This window comes from Triturus cristatus, chromosome 3_1 (genome assembly GCF_964204655.1).
Source record: "Triturus cristatus chromosome 3_1, aTriCri1.1, whole genome shotgun sequence".
Lineage (NCBI taxonomy): Eukaryota > Metazoa > Chordata > Amphibia > Caudata > Salamandridae > Triturus > Triturus cristatus.
This window is the reverse complement of record NC_140583.1, coordinates 392,596,719-392,621,035: the sequence shown is the minus strand read 5'-3', so window position 1 is coordinate 392,621,035 and position 24,317 is coordinate 392,596,719. Positions and strand designations below refer to the sequence as shown.

The window sequence follows — 24,317 nt, the reverse complement described above, 5'->3', positions numbered from 1 at the left end:
CCCAACTGCCAACTACACCCAGTCACATGACCAGAGACAGGCTGCAGGCATCAAATGTCTATGGCAAGAAAATGACATCTTTCTAAAAGTGGCATTTTCAGGATTGTAATATAATATCCAACTGCAACATAAGTTAGGATTTTAAATTAGGATTCTAGATACGCCAAACATGAGCCAGTTATCTCTTCCCATTTGGAAATTACACTTAGAAAATATAATAAGGCAACTCCACTGTTAACCTATGGGTGAGATAGGCTTGCAGTAGTGAAAAACTAACTGAAGAGTTTTTCACTACCAAGTTATGTAAAACCTAAAAATACATGTCCAACTTTTTCAATACTTTGCATTCTTCCATTGGGGCTGTCCAGGGTCTACCTTATGGGTGACTTATATATATTAAGAGGAAGGGTTGGGCCTGGCAAAAGGTTTATTTTGCTAGGTGGACACGGCAGGTTACAATTGCACACACTGGCTCTGCAATGGCAGGCCTGAGATACGCTTAACGGGCTACTTAAGTGGATGACACACGCATTAATTCATATGCCCTGGGCACATGTAGTGCACTTTACTAGTGACTCATAAGTAAATTAAATACGCCAATTGAGTATAAGCCAATGTTTCGAACAAATCCCATGGGTACTGTAAGTGGGCGGCCATATCCATTGCCCTCTAGGTACGGTAATAGGCTGTGTTTTTTGGGCAGTTAAGGCTGGTGTATTGAGTACAGGGCAAGAACAAATATCACACACTGTGACCAGAATTGCTTAACAATAGATACAACATATCATGATAAACCTTTGGGGCAAACTTGTCGCAAATTCAAATTGTCCATCAGTACTAGCTTTATTGTGGAATTAGTACCAAGACAAAATAAATAGCTTATAATAATAAGTTTTGTATCTTAGTTTTGTTTTGCATTATGATTGCACTTTTTCACTTTTAATAGTCAACTAGATAGATGCAAATGTGCCACTCAAACCACTAGATTGTATACATTTCCTGTGTCAATGCACAGATTCCTCATTACGTAAGGCCTGATTGAGATCTTGGTGGATGGGTTACACTGTCAAAACGGTGACGGATATTCCTTTAGCCAAAATATAAATTATCTTGTGAAGGACTAACCCGTCCGCCAAGATCTAAATCAGGCCCATAGTCCCTTGGTGATGAGAACATAAAATCAATTGATTTACCAAAATGAATGCTTACACCAAGGAGTGTGCCTGGTATTAGAAGACATGAATGTTCATTGAAAACAATGGCCCTGTAGCAGTTCGTAGCTGATGATAGGGAGCCATCTGATGAAAACTGATGTTTTCTCTGTAGCTGTCAATCAATGACATCAGCAACGAAAAGGGTGAATAGTTCTTCCTTTTCTGCTTTCATGCACTAACAAAAGATAACAGAAGATGTGGAAAAGGGATGAAGGGCTGCAGAGTGCATTCACTTCTTTCTGCCTTTGGGAAATAGAGGGCTGACTTCCCATTGTGCTCCTTGGTTCTCTCTGGCACACACTGACCATTTGAGTATGGGAAGCTGTAGCTGTAACTGAAACTGTCCAGAGTCCTCACATTGATAGTTGAGCTGCCGCTCCTTTACCCAGCCTCACTTACACAACTTCCGCAGACCTTTGACAATATCCATCAGAATAGCCCAAGCTAGAGTGTGTGGCATCATATCAAACTGTCATTCTGTGACTGCAGGGGAAGTAGTAGGGAGTGGATACTTAAAAACTAATTGTGGTAGTCCACTGAGATGATCAGAAGCATGTTCTACTAATGGACTGGAGTGGAGTCACTGTCCTGAAGATAAATGTCCTAAGTTTCATTAGTGACTCTAATGTTCAGCTTGGGACCATTACTTGGAGTGTACTTTTGTTTTTTAAGAGTGCTCACTTCACGTTTACTAACACTATGTTAAAGCCCTACTGAGGTAAGACCGCCCTACCAGAAAATCAACTGCTGCTTAGCTTTCGACATTACACTCATTCTGACATCACGTCACAATGCCTGCGAACAGATACCACTGTCCAGCAAATAGATTAGACAAAAGCATAGTTTCAATTATCACTTTCTAAAATCAACCTCCAGGAGTTTTCTGAATCTTTTAGCATTAATGTATCAAAGGCAGTAATAACCAGTTAAGTGTGCATTATCATTGAGATCATTTTCCTTCATCCTTTAGCTATTGGCTCAAGGTGCATACATTGGTGACAGCCACCAGTATCATGAAAATGCTCTCTGCAAGGTTCATGAATGATATATATTATCCCTCATTCTCATTTCGGTTGCAGCATCATGCATTTCATGAACATTTCTTACTATTGAGGTTCATTGTTTTGTCTAAATATATACACATATATATGAAATATTTATATATTACCTACTGGTGGTCACCAGTAGATAATCATAGTTAGGACCTAGTTTCCATAGGAAAAGCGCTTTTTGTTTCGCTAATAACTTTGGTGCCATTTGACCAATCTCCAGGAATTTTTCAAAACTAGTGTACACCTTGCTTCAGCTGCTGTGTGGAAAGTTTCAGGGTTATTTGACTAGTGGGGGTCAAGAAAGAAGGGGGAGTCCCAAAACGCATTTTCCCGATGCAATTTCCCATAGGGATTTTGAACATGATTACAGCCTGAACCGCTGAACAGAATTACACCAAATGTGACATAGCGAACCCCCACAGCACAACCGAGTACATCTCTTATACTACATGGGTAATGGGGGACACCTGGTCCACTGGTTATATACAGGTATAAGGGCACACGCCGAGACCACACTTACTTCACTTAGAAGACAATGGTCTGAGGACTCTACCACGGAAATCACAGCTAAAGCATGGCAGGGCGTGCTAGAACACCCAAAAAGAGTTTCCCGTAACGCTAAACTAAAGTTCATTCAGACCATGATCCTTCATAGGTCATATCTCACCCCCAAGCAGATACACCGCATGTTCCCAGACGCTTCACATTGCAGCCCCCGCTGTAAAGGGGATGAGGCGGAATTCCTCCATATACTGCGGTCCTGCCATCGACTCCAGGGCTATTGGGAGGGAGTACGGCAATCCCTGAGCGAAGTCACACAAATTCTTATACCGGATGACGCCCTGACCTGCCTCATGGGCCTCCATAGACGCTCGAAAGTCCAGAAGGTACGACTAAGGTTTGTAGACGTGGCCCTCATATTAGCAATACGAGTTCTCACCATGAGGTGGAAATCCCCTAGATGCCCAGCGATATCCAGCTGGCAAGATGACATGATTCAATGGGGAAAGGCCGAAGGTGCAGCCCTTCGGAGGGAAGAAGAGAGAGGGCTCCGTAAACAACCATTTCAAAGGAATGGGAGATCATGCTACATGAGTTCGAATCACTTGACTTACTACCCCCACGGGGTACCCCAACCCCATAACACACAGAATCAATATGGGACTCTTTCATAATAGGTTTCAAGACTCGGTCCCATACTTCGTATTCCATGATCACTGCGGATCCCCCAGTACAGCACTGCTAGCATCTCCCTTTAGATTACAATGGACAATGAAGACACCGACAGACCAGGAGCGGGGGTTGGGTGGGTTAGGGAGGGTGGGGACATGGTTGAACCTGTTATTTACGTTAAATGGAAATATAACTACTTTATGCTGTGCATTTATCTGCCATAACTGCAATGATTTGCTACTCACGTTGTCTACTGATACCATTTACTCTCCGTTTCCTGTTCAATAATAAGGAAAAGAAATATGGCAGACTAACGAAATGTATATGTTGTATCTATTGTAAGTACAAAAAGACTGTCTATTTATAATTTCCATTGCATCGGATTGGATATAAAGGTCATCAAAAAAGTATGTTTGGAAGAAAAAAAAATATGACAGTTTCACGTTATTAACAAAAAAAAAAGATTTATATATCTAGGGATGCGGATGCTCCGTGTATCTAACAGATCTCATGCTGAGATCTGATTAGCTGCAACATTTCTACCAGGAAGTGTTGGCAACCATTTTGGGACTGGGTAGGATTACACTTACCACCTAGGCCCCACCAGGGCCAAAGAGTATTTTATTAAAATTGTTAAGGCGAAAATTATGGTGAATCAGCAAATCACGGGAAACTTAAAAAAGAAAACCAAGCATGATCACCCGCGCTCATTTCTAGTTGAGCCCCCTGGAGGGCCAGGTCCTGGGGGTATACATAAATAAATATTTTGAGGAGAGGGATGCATGCGACCTCCCTCTCCATGGCCGTTTTTGGCCTCAGGGACCACCACCTCCCCGCGGCAGGCCCTGAAATAACAAAGCATGGGACCGCGCAGCCAATCACTCACACATCCATAAAACCACTCACACACCAATACAGCCACTCACACACCCACTCACAGACCCATACAGCCACTCACAATCCCACTCACTGAAATAATATATATATATATATATATTTATATATATATATATATATATATATATATACACATTGATAGAAACTTCATTATTATATTTATTCTATGCTTTTGGACAAGTAAAGTATTTAAGATACTTAGTTTCTTACCATGTTTTCCACTGTTAGACGAGATGACTCAAGCCTCATTTTGCTCTTTAAATCACTCTCTGTTTCTTGTTGCGTTTTCAGATTGTTGTTCATTTCCTCCATGTGTTGTATTTTTTGGGCGAGTTCCTCCTTTTCCCTTAGAAACTGCTCCTTCTGGACCTCTAGTGTTCTGTAATAAATAAATAAATTGATGAACGCATGGCATTAAAAGCAGACCAACATATAGAACATTGGCTGGTTACAATCTACATCCTATTCTGTCGCCCACTTACAGTTTATTCTTTTATTCAAACATCGTGGGCTAATCATAGTTATGACAAGGTTCCAAGCCACAAATTATCTAATGTTTAGAAACATTCAAACAACAATTTAGAACGATTACAACAATTACAAGATGTTTAGAAATATTCAAACAGCAATGACCAAACATGAAATGATTGTGCTTATTGCTGCTAATAAATAAAAAGATAATTTTTATTTTGTATTTATTTAGAGTGTTTTATAAAGCGCGCACATGACCCAGGGGTATCAGAGCGCTGTACATAGGGCTGAATGATACAAGATGAAAGGTATAGATACAGATACCTCTAGAGTAAAAAGCCACATTGTGCTGTTGCAACACATATCATAATTATAAAAAAGTCAGACCATTAAAATACCATTAGTCTTCATAGCACTAGCGACTTCGTGGTGTGGATTTGCTGCTGCTCTGAAACTATTCAGAGCCACATACCCAGAGGATCAGAGTGTTCGAGGGTTCTCCAGTAAACAAAGTGCCTCTTACCAATCCAGAGGTTGCTGGCATTGAGACGTCCCTTGTGCCCTGTCTCTCCGAAAGACTATGCCAAGAATCTATTCATTAGGATCTTTTTGAGCTCTTTTGTGAAGAAGTGGATCAATGGATTTGAGCGTACCTTGGGTGGTAAGGAGTTCCATATCATTGGCGCCGCTCTGGAGAAGGATCGAGTGTACACTTTCTGCTTTCGGAATCTAGGAGGTTCCAGCCTGAGAGAGTTAGCGCTTCTTAGGTAGTGGCTGCCACCGTATATTCAAATCTTTTCTGCCCGGTAACTTGGTTCTTTAAAATGTAATTGTTTGTGTGTGAGGCAGTCAATTTTCAGTTGAGCGCTTGCTTCAAGGGGAAACCAGTTTAGATACCTGAGCGATGGGGTGATGTGGTCAAAGCGTTTAGTTCTTGTTACCAGTCTTGCTGACCCATTAAGAGTCATTTTGAGTGAAGCTGTTCTCGTTTTGGGTAGTCCTGAAATTGTCGCCACACCAAATTCTAGTCTGGAGACCACAAGTGCTTGTACTGCTTGTTTGAAGTCTGAAAGTGGTAGAAATGATTTAATTCTTTCCCGTAATCTGAGTAGGAAAGTTGCACTGCGTGTGATCGCACTGATGTGATCTCTCATATTTAGACTTTTGTCCAGAGTTATTCGGAGGGATTTAGTGGAATCAATGATGGTAGATGTGCAATTGAGTGCGTCTAGGTGCTTGAGCCAGTTATGGTCGAGTGAAGAGCTGTTTGGTGGGGAGAAAAGAAGGAATTTGGTTTTCTGAGAGTTCAGCTTGAGGTTGTTTTGAGAGAGCCAGGACTGGGTTTTTACTAAAGTGTTATTTAGTTGAATTACGTCGTCTAGGGAGGATATCTTTAAGTATAGTTGTGTATTGTCTGCGTACATGTGGTATGCATTGTTTGCTTGGTTGAGAATTTCAGTTAGTGGTTATGTATATAGGTTAAAGAGTGTGGGTGAAATGATTGACCCTTGGGGGACTCCACTTCTCACTGGTGAGGAGCCAGAACATGAGTTGCCAAGTTTGATGCACTGTGAGCGATTCTGTAGGAAGGAAGCAAACCAAGAAAGCACTTTCCCAGACAACCCCATTCTGTGTTCTAGTACTTTTAACAGGATGTTGTGATTGACTGTGTCAAACGCTGATGAGACATCTAGGAGGATGAGTAGGCAAGAGTCGTTGTTGTCTGATATCTTAAATGTGTCGTCCATTATCTGCACAATGGCTGATTCAGTACTGTGTCCTGTTCTAAATCCTGATTGTAATTTGTTAAGTAGGTCGAATTGGTCAATGTGCTGGCTCAGTTGGTTGTGCACATATTTTTCCAGCAATTTTGCTAGAAAGGGGATATTTGACACCAGCCGAAAGTTGCTCAGGATTGTAGGGTCAGCACCAGCTTTTTTCAAGAGGGGTGTCACTTGACCGATCTTCAGGCATTCTGGGATCTTGCCTTGTTTTAGCAATGAGTTTAAATCTCCGTTTGTATAGGTGAGAGGATGTGACTTAGATCCTTTACTGTTGCGGAGGGGATGAGGTAATTGAATTGTGAAGTTAGTATCATAGATATCAAGACCTTGTGGACCTCGTCCTATGTTAATGCTTTGAACTCGCTCCATGGAGCTTGATTTTTGGTCTTAGAAGGGTGGTTCAATGATGGCTCCCTCCCTTGGCCTGTAGGGTCATAGATGGGATGGCGATCATGGACTTTATTGTCTTGTGAACTGTGACTGTCGGGTGCAATTTCCTTTCTGATTTCTAAGATTTTTTCAGCGAAAAATGAAGCAAACGCTTCACATTCTTCCACTGTGTTGATACTGAGCTTAGTTACACTATTCGCCCACGTTTGTTGGTTTACAATTTCAAACAGTCCTTTTGGATGTTTTTTTGCATTGTCTAGAAGTATGAAGCATTGGCTTACCAGATGCTTTTTTTGTATGTTTCATTGTTCCCAAAGTCTGCTTAGAAGTAATGTTGAGGGTTCCTGTCTTCATCTTCGCTCCGCTTGTCTGAGACTTCTCTTTTCCTCATTTAGGCTTTGATTGTACCACGGTTGGGAATGTTTGTTTCTTTGTTTCTTGAGTCTCAGAGGGGCTACTACCTCCATTATATTTGATACTGTTCGGTTGTAGTGTTCGGTTAGTTTGGACACATTATGTTTTGAGGCTGGAGGGGTGAGGTTTTTTTTGCATAATTCTGTCAGTTTCACTTTATCTATGTTTTTCGTGTCTCTGACCCAGTATTTGTGTTTGGTGTATTGTCTTTTGATGGTCTGTGTGTTCGTCATTAGGTGGAATAATATTGAGTAGTGATCCGAAGAGTCAATGGGTGTTATTGAGTTTATTGACAATTCCCCTTCTCTGGATATGATTAGGTCGAGCGTCAATCCTTTGTTGTGTGTTGGGCTTGTACAGGATTGGGTCAGGTTTTGGTCCTCTATGAATTGTTTAAGGGTGGAGACCTGTGAATCGTCCTCTTCATTCCAATAAAGGTTAAAGTCTCCAAGAAAAATCACATTGGGGTATAGCATGGAATGTATTGTGTTTGTTTCCATTATCTGTTCAATAAACAGCTGATTGTCTCCTGGAGGGTGATAAAACAGGTGTACTTTGGCTAGTGATTTATCTGCTGTGTAGATTTCTGCACTCATGTATTCACAGGATGTGAGATTGTCTACAGGAAATATTTTAACTTGAAGGGAGTTCTCGTGAATGATTGCAATCCCGCCTCCTGGTTGATGCTGTCTGTCTAGGTGTTGGATGGTGTAATTTGGAGGAACAAGTAGGTCGAGCATGGGTGCGGACCACTGATTTAGCCAGGTTTCTGTCAGGAAAAGAATGTCCAAGTTTTGGTGAAGAATGGTCTTAGCAAGGTCTGTGGCATGTTTGATCGCTGATCTGCAGTTTAGTAACATACCTTTAGAGGACGCTTTTGGGAGTGACGAGGGATTGAGATTTAGTTCCCTTGGGATTTCAATTAGGTTCTCATGGTTTGTGTTCTGTCTTTTTTCCCGCGGGTTATGCCTTTCTGTGAAATCTACGGCTTGTATGTTGAAGACTTGGGTGTCAGATGGTGGTGAATGGACGATGTAATGTTGAATCAAGTTTTAAATGTCTTTTGTGGATAGATGGTTCCGTGCTCTACTGGGTCGACAAATGGATGGCCAAGGTTGGGTGTCGTAGCAGCGTGCTGGAGGTGATATGTTGTTAGCAAACGTGGGTACTGTGTCACAAAGGAGAGTCTTAATCTCTTGGCAAGCTAGTGAGGTTTCTTTGATGCTTGTTTAAGCTATGCGTACCATTGGGTGGCCAGATTGTGTCTACTTAGCGGAGCGTCTATTGTGGATTTTGTATTGGTTGCCTCTGTCTGCAGGACCTTACTATGGCTTTTACCTGGTGCGTGATCTTTGTAACCTGTGTTGACTAGAAGTGATGATTGACTTATTATTGTGTGTGTCTGTAAGCATCCATGTGATGGATGGTGTGATCATTGTAGTGTTTTTCCCCCAAGTCATTGGAAAAGGAGAGTTCGCTTCTTTGAGCCTTCGGGTGCCCTGGGCGTTGTGTGCAAGTAATCGGTTTATTGCAAACTGGGGGATGTGGTACTTGTATCCCTGTGGTCAGCTTCATTTGGGGGTCCATGTACGTCTCTTCTCCGTCAGGATGAGGTTTGATGTTCTTTCTGTATACAACATACTCATCTATGTGGGAATCTTTGCCTCTCCGTTCTTCCCTAGTGTTTGTCATTGTCATCTGGTGTTGTGACCCTGGGGTACTGTCTGGAATGTGAGCGCGTGGAATTGGACTTGGATCCTTAAACGTTTTCGATCTTATTGTAGAATTGTTGCCGTTCCTCAAGAGGTGGTGTTTTGTATGATTGGCTACAGTTGTACTAGGGTCTTGGACATTTGTGTTGGGGAGTAGGTTTAGTTGGAATTAACTTGTAGCGCTTTGGGGAGAGGGACGAATCATTGTCGTCGAGTCTGGGTCTTGTTCTGTAGTATTTTCCGTTCTGAGAGGTTGTTGAGTGAACTGCATATCTTGTGATTTGTTCTGTGATGAGATGGCTCTTGTGTGTGCTCTTAGTTTGGGAAACCATTGATCAAAGTTTTCGTAGTCAGGGTCCGATGCTTGTACCAGCAGGATGCCATTCTTGTAGATTGATATTGACACTTCTGCCTTGAATGATTGTGAGGGGAAAATAGACAGTTTGAGACCATGCGGTATTTTGTTGGATTTAGAGACCTGTAGTACTGCATGTATCGATTTTCTCCACCTTGCTGTACATCGTGTGAATAAGATCAGATCTGACTTTATTGCTCCTTTCTTTAGGAAGAAGTATGCATCAGCGATTAGTGTTTCCGGGTTGGCTTTTAAGAATCTGCGTTTGAACTGTTTTGCTGCATTCTTAGAGAGATGATGTATTTTGAATGAGTTGGGACCAGATTCTGAGCATCAACTATCTAGGGCTTTGATTAGTGGTTGTGCCATCTTAGTGTAGAGGTTATTTGGCCCTGCGAGATTTGTGGTGCTGTGATGCGCACTGTGGGCATGTATTATTCACCGGAGAAAGCCTAATGGGAATTATTGTATGAGCCCTATTTCATAGAGACTGTTCCCGGGGTGGAGAGTTTCCCAGTTTGAAAAGAAATAAATACATGTGGTTTATACATATGTGGAAGAATGCTAAACTCAGTTGCCAGGCAAACAGTGTTTTACAATTAGCTAACTAATGCTCTTAGAAATATGTACATCTTATATCATCAGATGGCCTCTCAATTGTACAAGACTCCTATTTTAGGTATAAGAGGAAGCAATATTGCACAAAATAAAAGTGAACTGCCTAGTATTTTGTGATGGGGGGTTGTGATCAGAGGTTAGTGAGAAATACAGGCAATGGAAGAGCAATGGTGCCGTAGGCCACTGTGTAAGCAAGGAAAAATGGGCATCCGGACTGCTGACTGGGTGGTAAAAATAGAGCAATAATCAGAGTTCATATGGACCCTCGGACACTTGGACCCCGATGCCACAGCACCTCCTGAATCATTGATACCTACTCCCCCAAGACTAGGGCCCTGCCTTAACTGCCTAACTACAAGAGGTAGGGATGTGACTTCTACCTGTGAAAAACGATTTTTTTTCTCTTTTTCAAATTCTCAGTTTTGACCTCTTCTGTGTTTTGTTACTCCCAAATTTTGCCCAACCCATTGCTTTGCTCCATAGGTATTGGCTTTCGAGCCTCAATCTCCAGTGCCTATTTTGTAGTATACGCTCAGCTGCCTTTGGTAAGCCATTTTACAATCTCTAGGATGTTCACAACACATGCAGGCCTGTTGGCAGGGGAGACCAAGTCTAACTTTATATGTGGACAGACACATGGTGATGTGCATGCCTTATAGTTCAATTGGGCTCAAAAGGAATGCACATTTCCTTTTGGACAGCAGTATTGTTAACACAGGGAATACTTTATGTATGAAGTGTATTAACGTGTAACTTTTTATTGGCACATGGAAACAGACCAGAGACTCTACATAATATATGGGTGTAGGCAAATCCAAACTTACATTTAGGGTGGGTACACAAATTAAGCAGCTATGGACAAATTGAAGGCCCAGCACACCCCAGATTAGTCTATTATGTAAATGTTGTCCTGAAGTGATCCTTTTCCTGGAATTCAGGTGCTACAAATACTACTACACTCTTGTGCAGGAACAGTACATGTATTGTTTGACAATGTCAGAAGTGTGATTTACATCATGGACCACATGCATTATGTCTTATGTGATGAAGAATAAAGAGAAAATTTAACTGGCAACTCGGACTATTTGTCAATTCATTACATGTCACATTTAGAGTGGCTTTACTCTGTATGATTGTGTTGTACCTGCTTACTCTATATGCTCACATAGTTCTACACTATGTTCCTTGGTGTAGCTGTGCACGATTCACTAAGACTCCTAGTAAATGCCATTTGTCCTGATTGACCTGTCTGACCGGAGATAATTATTGTGATCCCAGTTGATATATCAAAAGCTCTTTAGACAACAGGCCCCTCTCCAGAGAGGATTAGCTTTGGCTATGATTTCAGAGGCTGATTGCAGCATCCTACTGATAACTTTGACAGTAGATGTTCTCAGCCTAGACAATGGAGAGAAAAGGAATCTCTTGTCTTCACCATATCCCATAAGACCACCTTGTAATTGGAGGGGAAAGTAGAGGCTGGGTGGCGCACAAGAGAAACATAGCAGAAATGACCTGACCATATTCTGGAGAATTTAGCCATCCTTAAATTTCCCCACGAGCTGTAAAGGGGCATCTCAGTCAGAGGACTAACCCCTAGTAGTTTAAGGTGAAAGTGGATGATGCAGCAGTATATGATTGGCTGTGCACCGAACCAATTACAAAATGTTTCCCCTCAGTTTAAAACCTCCTTCACCTAGAGGAAGAATGGAGAAGGAGAGAAAAGTCTTGCAGCAGCTGAGCAAGGGGAAGGGACTCTTGCCAGGATTACATGTGGCTTATATCTCTGGACTTTCACTGGGTCTTCTCTGGGACTGGTGGCACCAGTCTCCTAATTGTCACCCAAGGACAAGTGGGAGGAGTACAGGTGGTGCTAGAGCAGCCCTGCTGTACTCACTTGAAGAAGTACCATTGTAGACCTGTGCTGCTGTACACGTCCATCCTGGAAGAGGCTGTGGGGTCTAGGTGGCTAGGGATTATTGGTGCTGAGTATGATAATTGGCTGAGGACCTGGGGTACTGCTGTGGAGTTTGTGTCTCCCTAGGTCAGGACACCACGGGATCTACTGTGAAGTCAGGCCAGAGTATTAACAAAGTGGATGTTGTTTGCCAATATATGAGGTGGAGACAGAATATGCCCTTTCAGAGGAGCATCCTGCCTGGTTAAGGAATCAGCTGTCCAGGAGCCTGGTACGGCAGAATACTTGGTCTGCTTGTGTGAGGCTTACGTAAGGGAGCAGGGCTTAGATGTGGCTATTGTGAACCCCTTTTTCACCTGGCACAGTGTGCCCTTAGTTAATTCTCTGTAAGCTAAAGGGGGGGTCCCTGGAACAAAGTGTTCCAAACCCCACAAGAATCGTTGTAGTGTTTCCTGATTACTGTGAATGTTGCCGCTCTTGTGTGGCTGTGTTTAGCCCACCTGAGTGCCCTGCGGTGTTGGTCACCCATTAGTGGAAGGGAAGAATATACCAAGATCATCTGTTTAGCTATTGTGTACCCATTGTGTCGCATCCAAATATTTTGACTGTGTATAGCGACTTCAGAGTTGTTTGTTACTTGTTATGAGTTACTGCTGCTGTCCAGGAAAAAGAAAACTTGACCATGTCCAGAGTTCCAGGAGTATGGTAATTTGAAGAGGTGCAGAGTGCTACAAACCCTGTATAACCCCTTGCACTGCACTTTGTTACTGGCTGTGTCAGGCTGACAAAGCTCTGCACTCACCAATGCACAGCCTGCTAATGTCACTGTGCCCACTTATGAGTTTGCGAAGAGGAAAGACACAGTTGCTTCATGCTGTCCAGCAGAGAGTGCACTGTCATAGAATGTTCATGTGCTAGGGGCTGTGCGAGACCTGAGGAAAGGGTTTGTGCAATGTCAAACAGCAGGGCACACATCGAACATGCTGGGACAGGTGTTACATTATTGTTAAGTACAGCAGGCAGCAGTCATATTGTTGTCTTAAGAACACTGAGGTAGCAATTAAGCTTTTTGTCCTGTTGGTACTGGTGACCATCAAATCTTTGTAAACAAAAACCACATACAGCCCCATACAAGAGGGTAGTTCTAGATAGAGTATTGCTTGATCTCTCACCCAGGACACCTTATGTTTAAAGAAGAAAAAAAAAGGCAGAAGAGCGGAGCCATGAAGCACACTGACACTGGTGTGTCCATACTAGTGCCCTAGAAGGGATAGACAACTTCTAGTTGCAGATTAATTACCTTGATACCCAAGAAGTTCCATCCCTCACGGTGGGTCTGCGGACAAATTTAAACTAGGAAGTCCAGCATGACTGAACAGGAGAAATTCCGGTCCCAGCAGACCGGACTGTCCAGGCAGTAATGCTTGGTAAAGGTGAGGAGGGAAGCCCATGTTGCTGCCTGGTAGATGTCCAGGACTGGGACTCCACGTAGCTTTAGCTCTGGTGGAATGAGCCTGTATGCCTTCAGGAAGCTGCTTCTTTGCCAGTGCAAATCTTAATGCAGAATATGATCCATTGCGAGATAGTCTGTTTCTGTACTGCCCTACCTTTCTTCACACCAACACACCCCATGAAGAGTTGGTCATCCACTCGGAACATTTGTGTGCAGTCAAGGTAAAATGACAACGCTCTTTATAGGACCCAGTGTTGTAACGAAACTTGAGGGGGGCCCCCTGCAGGGTGCGTGAGGGGCCCCCCTTCAAACTCAATCTGGAGCTCTCCAGCTGAAGTGCGGTGCCAAGGGGGCCCCCTGGAGGTTGAGGGCCCCCCGCACCGCATGGGCTGGGGGGGCCTGTGTTACGCCCCTGATGGGTCCAGATGGAGGAGTGGTTCCTCTACCTTAGAGGGATGTGGAGGAGCATAAAAGGTGGGAAAGATGACTGATTGGCCCACATGAAATGGTGTCACCACTTTCGACAGGAAAGAGGCCCTAGAGCAAAGCACCAGTTTGTCTAGATAAACTGCTAAAAATGAAGGCTTAGAAGGTAAAGCCTGCAGCTCACTCACCTTTGGGCCGATGCGATCGCCACAAGAAAGGCTGTTTTGATGGAGAGCGGTCAGAGGGGACAATTATGAAAAGGCTCGAAAGGAGTACACATCAAAAATATGAGGACCAAATTAAGGTCCCATTGAGGCATAATAAAAGGAGAAGGGGGGACATATGTACAAGGCTTTCATAAATCTATTCACAATAGGGGACTTAAATACAGAGGGCTGGTCATGCAGCCGCAAGAAGACAGACAGAGCAGAAAGATAACCCTTCAGAGTGGCCAAAGCAAAGCCCTGCCAGGCAAGGGTAAGAATAAAAAGCAAAATATCAGAAAGGGAGACAGAAAGTGGGTCCATTGACTTTTCTGTTAAATATGATACAAATCGCTTCCAACAGCAGACATGTACCATCTTGGTGGAGGGACACTTGGCACCCAGAATAATATTCTAGGTCAAAAGCTATCAACTGCTACAGCTCAATCTCCACGCAAGTTGACAGGTTCAGGTAGAAGACCCTCCCCTGCTACTGCGACAGAAGATCCTCCCAAAGGGGCAGCCTGATCGGAGGATCAACACTCATCTAACAAGGTTCTCCCCACTGCTGAAAGAGACATTGAACTACCTCCGGGTGGAGACAATATTCGTTATCCGCTAGGCATCGACAGCTGAGTTTGTCCACTCTGGCGTTCAGAGAACCTGCCTGCTGTTCCAGTCATGATCAGAGATGCAGGGCCTCTGACAGAGGGTCCACAACCCCACCTTGCTTGTTTGCTACAGCACCACATGGCAGTGGTATTGTCTGTGAACACCTGCACTAGCCTTCCCTTGATGGAGGGTAGAAAGGCTTTCAATGCCAGTCAGATTGCTCAGAGGTGAAGCATGTTGATGTGGCTCCGGATTCCACAGGGGATCAGAGTCTTCTGATCTCCACTTCTCCCAGGTGGCCGCCCCATTCCAGGAGTGATGCATTTGTCACTATTGTGAGATCTGGTTGGGAAAAGGAAAGGGGTCTGCCTTTGACCTAATAGTGGTTTGATAGCAACCAATGCAGGTCCTTTGTAGTTCCCAATGGGATCTGGACAATTTCTGAGAGATTCCCCTGATGCTGCGCCCACTGGAACTTCAGGTCCCACTGCAGAGCCCACATATGCCATCTGGCATGCGTCACCAGCAGGATGCAGAAGGCCATGAAGCCCAGCAGCCTCAGAGTCAGTGTCACCGAAACCCAGGAAGGAAACTGAAACATTGACATCACAGCCTGAATATCCTGGACTTGCCACTCGGTAGGATAAGCCCGAAGGTGCACTGTGTCCAGAACAGCTCTGATGAAAGGGAGTGTCTGAGAGGGAGTCAGGTGTGACTTCAGCATGTTGATATTGAACACCAGTAAATGCAAGAGACTCGCCTCAATCTGGAGGTAGGAGACGACAGCCTGGGCAAACCCACTTTCAGCAGCCAGTTGTCAAGGTAGAGGAAGACTGGTACCCCTACCCTGCACAGATGAGCTGTGACCACCACCATCACCTTGGTGAACCTCTAGGCCTTTTTTCGTTTAAAAGTGGAAGGGGGCTGAACGGTCCCCCTCCTCAAGCTTTCTCGGCCCCAGGAACCCCACCGCCCTGGGAGAGAGGTGGGTGCCCTGGTGTCAAACTGGGAAACCCAAGAACACATGTTGAGGGCCGTGTGGGGAGCCCTAGGGCCTTGCGGCCCGAGCTGGTTCCCCGCATAGTGTCAGAGCCAACATCGCTCCCGCCCGGAAGAAGAAGCTATTTATGCTTGCTCCCTCCGGGCAGGCGTAGTATGTGTTTTGTTTTCTGCCCACATCAGTGCAGGCAGGGAAACAGAACACAAGCCTGATCCCAACTGGCAGGAGCATTTTTAAATCTCCCCCGGATGGGAGCCGACTTAGAGTTTGCTTCCATTTTGCGGGAGATTTAAAAAATTGGCAGGCAGTTGGAAGCAACCATGTTTCCCTTCCCACACTAGTGTGGGCAGGGTAAGTACTGTGTTCCCAGGACACAGTAAGAGAGCCAGCTCCAGGGGATGGGGAGGTGTTGCCCCCTCCTCTGTTATTTAGATTTCAGCCCTACGGCATGGGGTCCCGGGGCTTAAGTAGGCACCGGAAGAGGGGGCACCTGTCCCCCTCCCCTAACTAATACATGAGGCCATGGGGTTGGGGTCCTTAAGGCGACATTGCTCGGGTGACTACACTCTTTCCTCACCTTATACCCAGCACCGAGGGATGGGTTCTCTGGGGACCAATATGGGCTGAGAGGCCCTATTCACATATATATATATATATATATATATATATATATTCACTGAAAAAACCATAGGTTTCACACATGTTATAGTTAGCTGGACATTTCACTCGTAAAAAACCAATGAAATTCCCCCGTTATAGTTAGTGCAGGCAACTATAACTCACGCGACCGCAATCCTCTGCTGATGATGTCAGATATTACATCACTGTATTTAGACACCTATTTACCCATGTCTTCTTCCATTAATCTTTAGCTATACATATATTACAAATATTTATTTTTCATAAAGACACATATGTCATCAGTGATGTAATATCTGACATCATCAGCAGAGGATTGCGGTCGCGTGAGTTATAGTTGCCTGCACTAACTATAACGGGGGAATTTCATTGGTTTTTTACGAGTGAAATGTCCAGCTAACTATAACATGTGTGAAACCTATGGTTTTTTCAGTGAATTTGCAAGGTTTTTTAAATGCTAATTCCTAACTATAACGTGTGTGAAACCTATGGTTTTTTCAGTGAATTTGTACGGTTTTTTAAATGCAAATTTTTTTGGGAGATTTTTGGTAAACCTATGTATAAAATAATATATGTACTATATCCTGCATTATGGAATGGTTAATTTTTTTTTTTATGCATTTTTTTCCGTGCGCGTACGGTAAGCTGACGCTACGCGCTCCGTACGTCATAAGTACGGTGCGCTTACGTGATACGATGCGCGTACGGTAAGCTGACGCTACGCGCTCCGTACGTCATAAGTACAGCGCGCTTACGTGATACGTACGTGACGTATGCGTACACGCGGAAGCAACGTCGCGGTTACGCAGGGGCGTGTAATGCGCATGCGCGAGTGCGTCTTACGTACGCGCTCCGTAAGCGCTCCGTAAGCGTCACGTTCGCGCATGCGTACTTGTTTCCGAGCGCGTACCGTAAGCTTACGGAGCGCGCACGGTAGGTCATGTGATCCTCAAAGAACACTTTTCATTGATTGAAACTACTTTCAGTTCCAGAAACTTCCCACACCACATCCATTCCCCTCATTACTGCTTAAGATCCCCTAGGAGAAGGAGCTGAATTGACATTGAGATACAATGGCAGAACAGCAGACCTCTTCTGAGAGTGAGGCTAGCAGCACCACCATCATCCAGAGAAGGAGGAAACAAAAGAATTCTTTTGTATGGGAGTATTTTACTTTTCCAGAGGGGGAGAAAAAGGTCAATGCTCCATTGGTCACTTGCACACTTTGTGACCGTGTTTTATCTAGAGGAAATCCAAGGAAGAAGTATTCCTTTGGAAATCACTCTATGATGAGACACCTTAGGGATAGACATCCCAGGACCTTTGCTCGACATAATGGAGAAAACTCTTCAGTAAGTCACCAGAGCCCAACCTCAGAAGCACAGCCGAGTACATCATCGGCAGCTCAGCTGAGCCCTTCCTCTGAGGTGGGAGCATCACCTTCTTCTGCTCCTCTGGACGTTAACCCTCGATTTGGGAGGGTTGCAATGAGGTGTACAACGTGTTGTGGTCTTATTGTTTTTGGGGAGACCAGTGTTTCCCTTATTAACAATAAGATAGACCAGCACGTTTGTAGACGCTCATAATATTCCCATTCTTTCTTTCCTCCATCCCTGTATGAACCCAACGGCTCTTTTAAGAGCCAACCTTACCTCACAATTTTTTTTACTTTTTTTAAGCTTTCCTTTTTGTAAAAATTTTTTGATGTGTGATTTCAGGCTTTGATGGCAATTGATTCTTTCATACACTGTCTAATTTACCATTGAACCCACTAGAGGGTAAATAACATATATCGTTTCTCACACATCATGTACGTTAAACACTATGTTTGTGCTAACCTGATTACCTATCACATCACTTTACTTGTAACTGTGTTGTTAAAAGTGGTCCACTAAAGGATTGTTATTATGACAAACTTATTTCATTCCCTTTCTCTCCCCTTGTTACCTCAGTTTAATTTTGGTAAACTTTGCTTTTGTAATTCACCCGCATAATGTGTAAATACACGGACTACAATGACCAGCATGCTTTGCTAACGCTTAAACAGGAAGTAGCAGCAATAATTGAAATAAATAATGTCTGGCCATTGTGTAGGTAACCCGTGATCAAGGTTCGAGTGAGAATCGAAACGCGTTGGGCCAGTGTTGTTGTTGGCTGGCTGTGCTGATGAACTTACTTTTGGATTAAAAACGAACTGCAAATCATACCATTGGATTTCGTCTGAGTGCGTGTACTCCTGACCTCTGGGCTCAGAGGTCTCTTGCTTCTCATATATATATATATATATATATATATATATATATATATTCACTGAAAAAACCATGGGTTTCACACATGTTATAGTTAGCTGGACATTTCACTCGTAAAAAACCAATGAAATTCCCCCGTTATAGTTAGTGCAGGCAACTATAACTCACGCGACCGCAATCCTCTGCTGATGATGTCAGATATTACATCACTGTATTTAGACACCTATTTACCCATGTCTTCTTCCATTAATCTTTAGCTATACATATATTACAAATATTTATTTTTCAAAAAGACACATATGTCATCAGTGATGTAATATCTGACATCATCAGCAGAGGATTGCGGTCGCGTGAGTTATAGTTGCCTGCACTAACTATAACGGGGGAATTTCATTGTTTTTTTACGAGTGAAATGTCCAGCTAACTATAACATGTGTGAAACCTATGGTTTTTTCAGTGAATTTGCAAGGTTTTTTAAATGCTAATTCCTAACTATAACGTGTGTGAAACCTATGGTTTTTTCAGTGAATTTGTACGGTTTTTTAAATGCAAATTTTTTTTTGAGATTTTTGGTAAACCTATGTATAAAATAATATATGTACTATATCCTGCATTATGGAATGGTTAATTTTTTTTTTTATGCATTTTTTTCCGCGCGCGTACGGTAAGCTGACGCTACGCGCTCCGTACGTCATAAGTACGGTGCGCTTACGTGATACGATGCGCGTACGGTAAGCTGACGCTACGCGCTCCGTACGTCATAAGTACAGCGCGCTTACGTGATACGTACGTGACGTATGCGTACACGCGGAAGCAACGTCGCGGTTACGCAGGGGCGTGTAATGCGCATGCGCGAGTGCGTCTTACGTACGCGCTCCGTAAGCGCTCCGTAAGCGTCACGTTCGCGCATGCGTACTTGTTTCCGAGCGCGTACCGTAAGCTTACGGAGCGCGCACGGTAGGTCATGTGATCCTCAAAGAACACTTTTCATTGGTTGAAACTACTTTCAGTACCAGAAACTTCCCACACCACACCCATTCCCTTCATTACTGCTTGAGATCCCCTAGGAGAAGGAGCTGAATTGACATTGAGTTACAATGGCAGAACAGCAGACCTCTTCTGAGAGTGAGGCTAGCAGCACCACCATCATCCAGAGAAGGAGGAAACAAAAGAATTCTTTTGTATGGGAGTATTTTACTTTTCCAGAGGGGGAGAAAAAGGTCAATGCTCCATTGGTCACTTGCACACTTTGTGACCATGTTTTATCTAGAGGAAATCCAAGGAAGAAGTATTCCTTTGGAAATCACTCTATGATGAGACACCTTAGGGATAGACATCCCAGGACCTTTGCTCGACATACTGGAGAAAACTCTTCAGTAAATCACCAGCGCCCAACCTCAGAAGCTCAGCCGAGTACATCATCGGCAGCTCAGCTGAGCCCTTCCTCTGAGGTGGGAGCATCACCTTCTTCTGCTCCTCTGGACGTTAACCCTCGATTTGGGAGGGTTGCAATGAGGTGTACAACGTGTTGTGGTCTTATTGTTTTTGGGGAGACCAGTGTTTCCCTTATTAACAATAAGATAGACCAGCACGTTTGTAGACGCTCATAATATTCCCATTCTTTCTTTCCTCCATCCCTGTATGAACCCAACGGCTCTTTTAAGAGCCAACCTTACCTCACAATTTTTTTTACTTTTTTTAAGCTTTCCTTTTTGTAAAAATGTTTTTGCCGTGCGCGCACGGTATGCGTAATTACGCTAAGTTCGCGGAATTTCTCCGTTTACGCCGTGCGCGTACGCTACGCGCATTCGGCGATTTTTAAAAAAAAAATTAAAATTAATTTTTGCCCTTGGGGGTCCTTCTGGGACCCCCTGACAAAGGCTAGGGGGTCAGGAACTGTCCAGCCTGCCCCCTTTTCACGTTATCCACCTTTGTTTTTCACCCCCTCAGACTGCGAGAGACAAAATGGCGGCCGACACTTCCTGGTTTCGACCGATTCGAATGTTTACTGAGATCTAACAACCAATCAGAATCGAGCTCGCGCACGGCAGCGTGCGCGTACGGTAAGCTTACGGTATGCGCTCGGAGCACGCCCATAGATATATATATTGATTTAAATGCTATTTTCTCAGGAAATACTGAACAGATTTACACAAGACCTTCAAAAGGCACATCCCTGACCTGAGGGCTACCTCTCTGCCAAATTTCAACTAATTCTGTTCAGCCGTTCGGGCTGTAGCTCGGACTAAAGGTCCTATGGAAAAATGCATGGGGAAAACGCGTTTTGGGACCCCCCCTTTTTCTCAGCCCCCGCTTGACGAATCCCCCCGAGACTTTCAGGGTAGGAGCGGAGCGGAGCGCCCCACCTATTTTGAGAATTTCGCGAGGATTCGTCAATCGGCGCCAAAGTTATTCCAAATAGAATGTTGCGGATTGCCTATGGAAACACGGTCCTAACTATAACTATCTACTGGCGACCGCCAGTAGATAATATATATATATATATATATATATATACACTGAAAAAACCATAGGTTTCAGGGGTGTTATAGTTAGCTGGACTTTTCACTTGTACAAAACCATTGAAATTCCCCCGTTATAGTTAATTCAGCTAACTATAACTCGCGCGCCCGCAATGCACTGCTGATGACGTCACATATTACATCACTCATGACATGGTCAGTGACATCACTCATGACATCACTGATGACATCTCAAATGACATCACTGATTACATCATCCAGTGAATGTCTGTTTTTCTGAAAATTAAATATGTTTTATATATGTATATCTCAAGGTCGATGGAAGAATAAATGGGTATATAAGTGTCTAAATGGAAGATTTGTTTTTGAAAAATTGATTGTGTAACTGACTGATTAAGTGTATCATAGTGAATACATGGCTTAGCGAGTAATGTTTAAATATGTAAATATCTGTATCAGTCTCTCACTTTGTGTATAAGTGGCTGCATGGGTTGGTGAGTAGCTACATGGGTGTCTCTATAGGTTATTAGTTGTTTTTTTGAGTATCAGTCTGAGTGTCTGCATGGTTCGGTGGGGGGTATTACGTAGTGCATAGGTGCATGAATGAGTGACTCACTGTTTGCATGTGTTGAAGACAGCATGTGTGCAGGACTGTATGGGTGGATGAGTGTGTGTATGGGTGTGTTAGTGAGTGAATGACTGTCTCAATAGTGTCTTTATGAGTAACTACATATGTTTTAAACTAGTATATGTGACTATTGGTGTATATAAGTGAGTATATGTGAGAGTGGGAGATTGAAAGAGTTCCTGTATGAATAAGTATGTGTTTCTATAAGTGATTGTTTAAAAGACTAAGTATGTGTAAGTTTCCGTAGAAGTAAGTGTGGTGGTGTGTGTATAACTGTATATGCAAATAAATGTATGTTTGATTCTTTATTAGCATGAGTGACTATGTGTGTGAGTAACTCTATGGATGAGTGGCATTGTGTAACAGGATGTATAGGTGTATGAGTACATATGATGAGTGAGTACATGTATAAGTGACTGTATAGGACTGTTGGTGAATGAGTGGATGTGTTGTGGATGTTTGAATTACTGAAGAGGTTGTTGTAACTGGTATTTGTATGTCCATTGTTTTGAAAATTTTAGTCTCTATTTTTGAATGTGTGTATCAAAGGTTATATTAGGGTGAGAGGAGGTCTGCCACTCTATCACAAGGATGATGTCATCAGTGATGTCATCAGTGATGTCATTTGAGTTGTCATCAGTGATGTCATGAGTGATGTCACTGACCATGTCATGAGTGATGTAATATGTGACGTCATCAGCAGTGCATTGCGGGCGCGCGAGTTATAGTTAGCTGAACTAACTATAACGGGGGAATTTCAATGGTTTTGTACAAGTGAAAAGTCCAGCTAACTATAACACCCCTGAAACCTATGTTTTTTCAGTGAATTTCTGAGGTTTTTTTAAATGCTAATTCCTAACTATAACGTGCCTGAAACCTATGGTTTTTTCTGTGAATTTCAAAGGTTTTTTAAATGCTAATTTCTAACTATGCCTACAGAGATAGGACATGTGAAGAAAGAAGAAAAAATGCACAGAAAGAAAAAAAAGAAGTGCAGAAAGAAGCAACAGAAGTCCTCAAAGACGAAGAAAAGTGCAGGAAGAAGGATAACGTGCAGAAAGAACAAAAAGAAGAGCAGAAAGAATCCTTGTTGCAAAATCATCCTGTACCCTCAACTTTTTCAGACGGATACTGGTGGTAACTGAGTCTGACAAACCAGTCCTAGAGCCAGTGCTATGTTAAAAGACACTTAGAATACAGTGAAAACACCTACATACACTAGGGAACATTATGCGTTGGGGTCCCCCTGTGATTAGCATGACCTCCTCTGTAAGCCCCTAGTATATAATAGGGCAGGGGGATTAAAACTACCTCTTAAAACAGGCCACAGGGCGTTTTTGCACACGTTAACTCAGGCCCCGTCCCTTCCCTTCACCACTGTGTAAACACGCCCTGTGTCCGTTTTTAGTTGGGAGATTAAGTTCATTTGAATCCTGAGGGTCCCTAGGGTCCAACTAGCCCACTAGGTACCTCCAGTAAGTGCCACAGAGCTGCGTTGCAGAGAGGTGTAAAAAGTGGCACAGCCTGGACCACCTCTCTGCAATTTAGCTCAGTGGCGCTTACTGGAAGCACTTGGTGGGCTAGTTAGCCCCCAGGGGCCCTCAGTATTGAAGGGAAATTATATCCCCAATTTAAAACGTGCCATAGTGCGTGTTTGAACACGTCACCTGAGGCCCCGTCCCCTCCATTCACCACTGTGTAAACGCGCCCTGTGGCTGTTCTAAGTTGAGAGATTAAGTCCCGTTGAATCCTAAGGGTCCCTAGGGTCAAACTAGACCACTAGGTACCTCCAGTAAGCGCCACAGAGCTGCGTTGCAGAGAGGTGTAAAAAGGGGCTTGGCCTCAGAACACCTGTCTGCAGCGCAGCTCCCTGGCGCATACTGGAGATGCCTGTTGGGCTAGTTGGCCCTCAGGGACCCTCAGTATTGAAGAGGAATTAATTCCCCAACTTACAACTCGCCAGGGGGCGCGTTTGCAGAGTGCTGCAAGGAGGGGGCGTGGCCTCCGGCACGATGCCAGTCTTTTATTTATTTTAATTTTTTAAGAAGGGGGGCTGTGTGGTTCCCCTTCTTATTCTAATTTATTGGCCCTGATGACCCTATCCCCCAGGGCCTGTCTCCTAATTATATTTTTTTACCCCAATCCCCAGGGCCGGCCACTGTTTTTTATTATTTTAAAAAAATATATATTTATAGACACACCTAGGACATGCTGGACAAACCGTACGTACCCATCACCATGACGATTTGAGTGATATTCATTAAAAGGCGACTATGCATACAATGAATCCACGTGGAATGTATTTACACCACTAGTGAAGCTCTGACATGTCTGATGCCCTACCGTGCCTAATCCCGGTAGACACCCTTGTCGTTTATTTATACAAACATGGGTAGCTATTGACGGGCACATTTAATACACATGCACACCAAGCCATTCAAAGGGGATTCGACAAAAATTCGACCAAAACTATGTAAGAAACCCCCCTCACGGTTAATAAAACACACATCCACTGCCGGATGTGTAATACTTTTTATTTTACTCTGTGGAAAGGGGACGAACATCACTTGAGAGTCACAGCGCGCTCCTGGCAGAGCTCAATGCTGTGTTACACCCACCATTGCCT

The 24,317-nt window shown here is 43.6% G+C and overlaps 1 protein-coding gene across 2 annotated transcripts in view; it reads right to left on the bottom strand.

Moving 5' to 3' along the window:
• MYO5C (myosin VC) overlaps positions 1–24,317 on the bottom strand; it is a 1,024,918-nt gene that overhangs the window by 209,431 nt on the left and 791,170 nt on the right. For both annotated transcript variants that reach the window (XM_085644174.1, XM_085644175.1), the window contains exon 32: positions 4,547–4,715. In XM_085644174.1, coding sequence (XP_085500300.1) covers positions 4,547–4,715 — 169 coding nt within the window. The remainder of the gene's footprint in view (positions 1–4,546; positions 4,716–24,317) is intronic.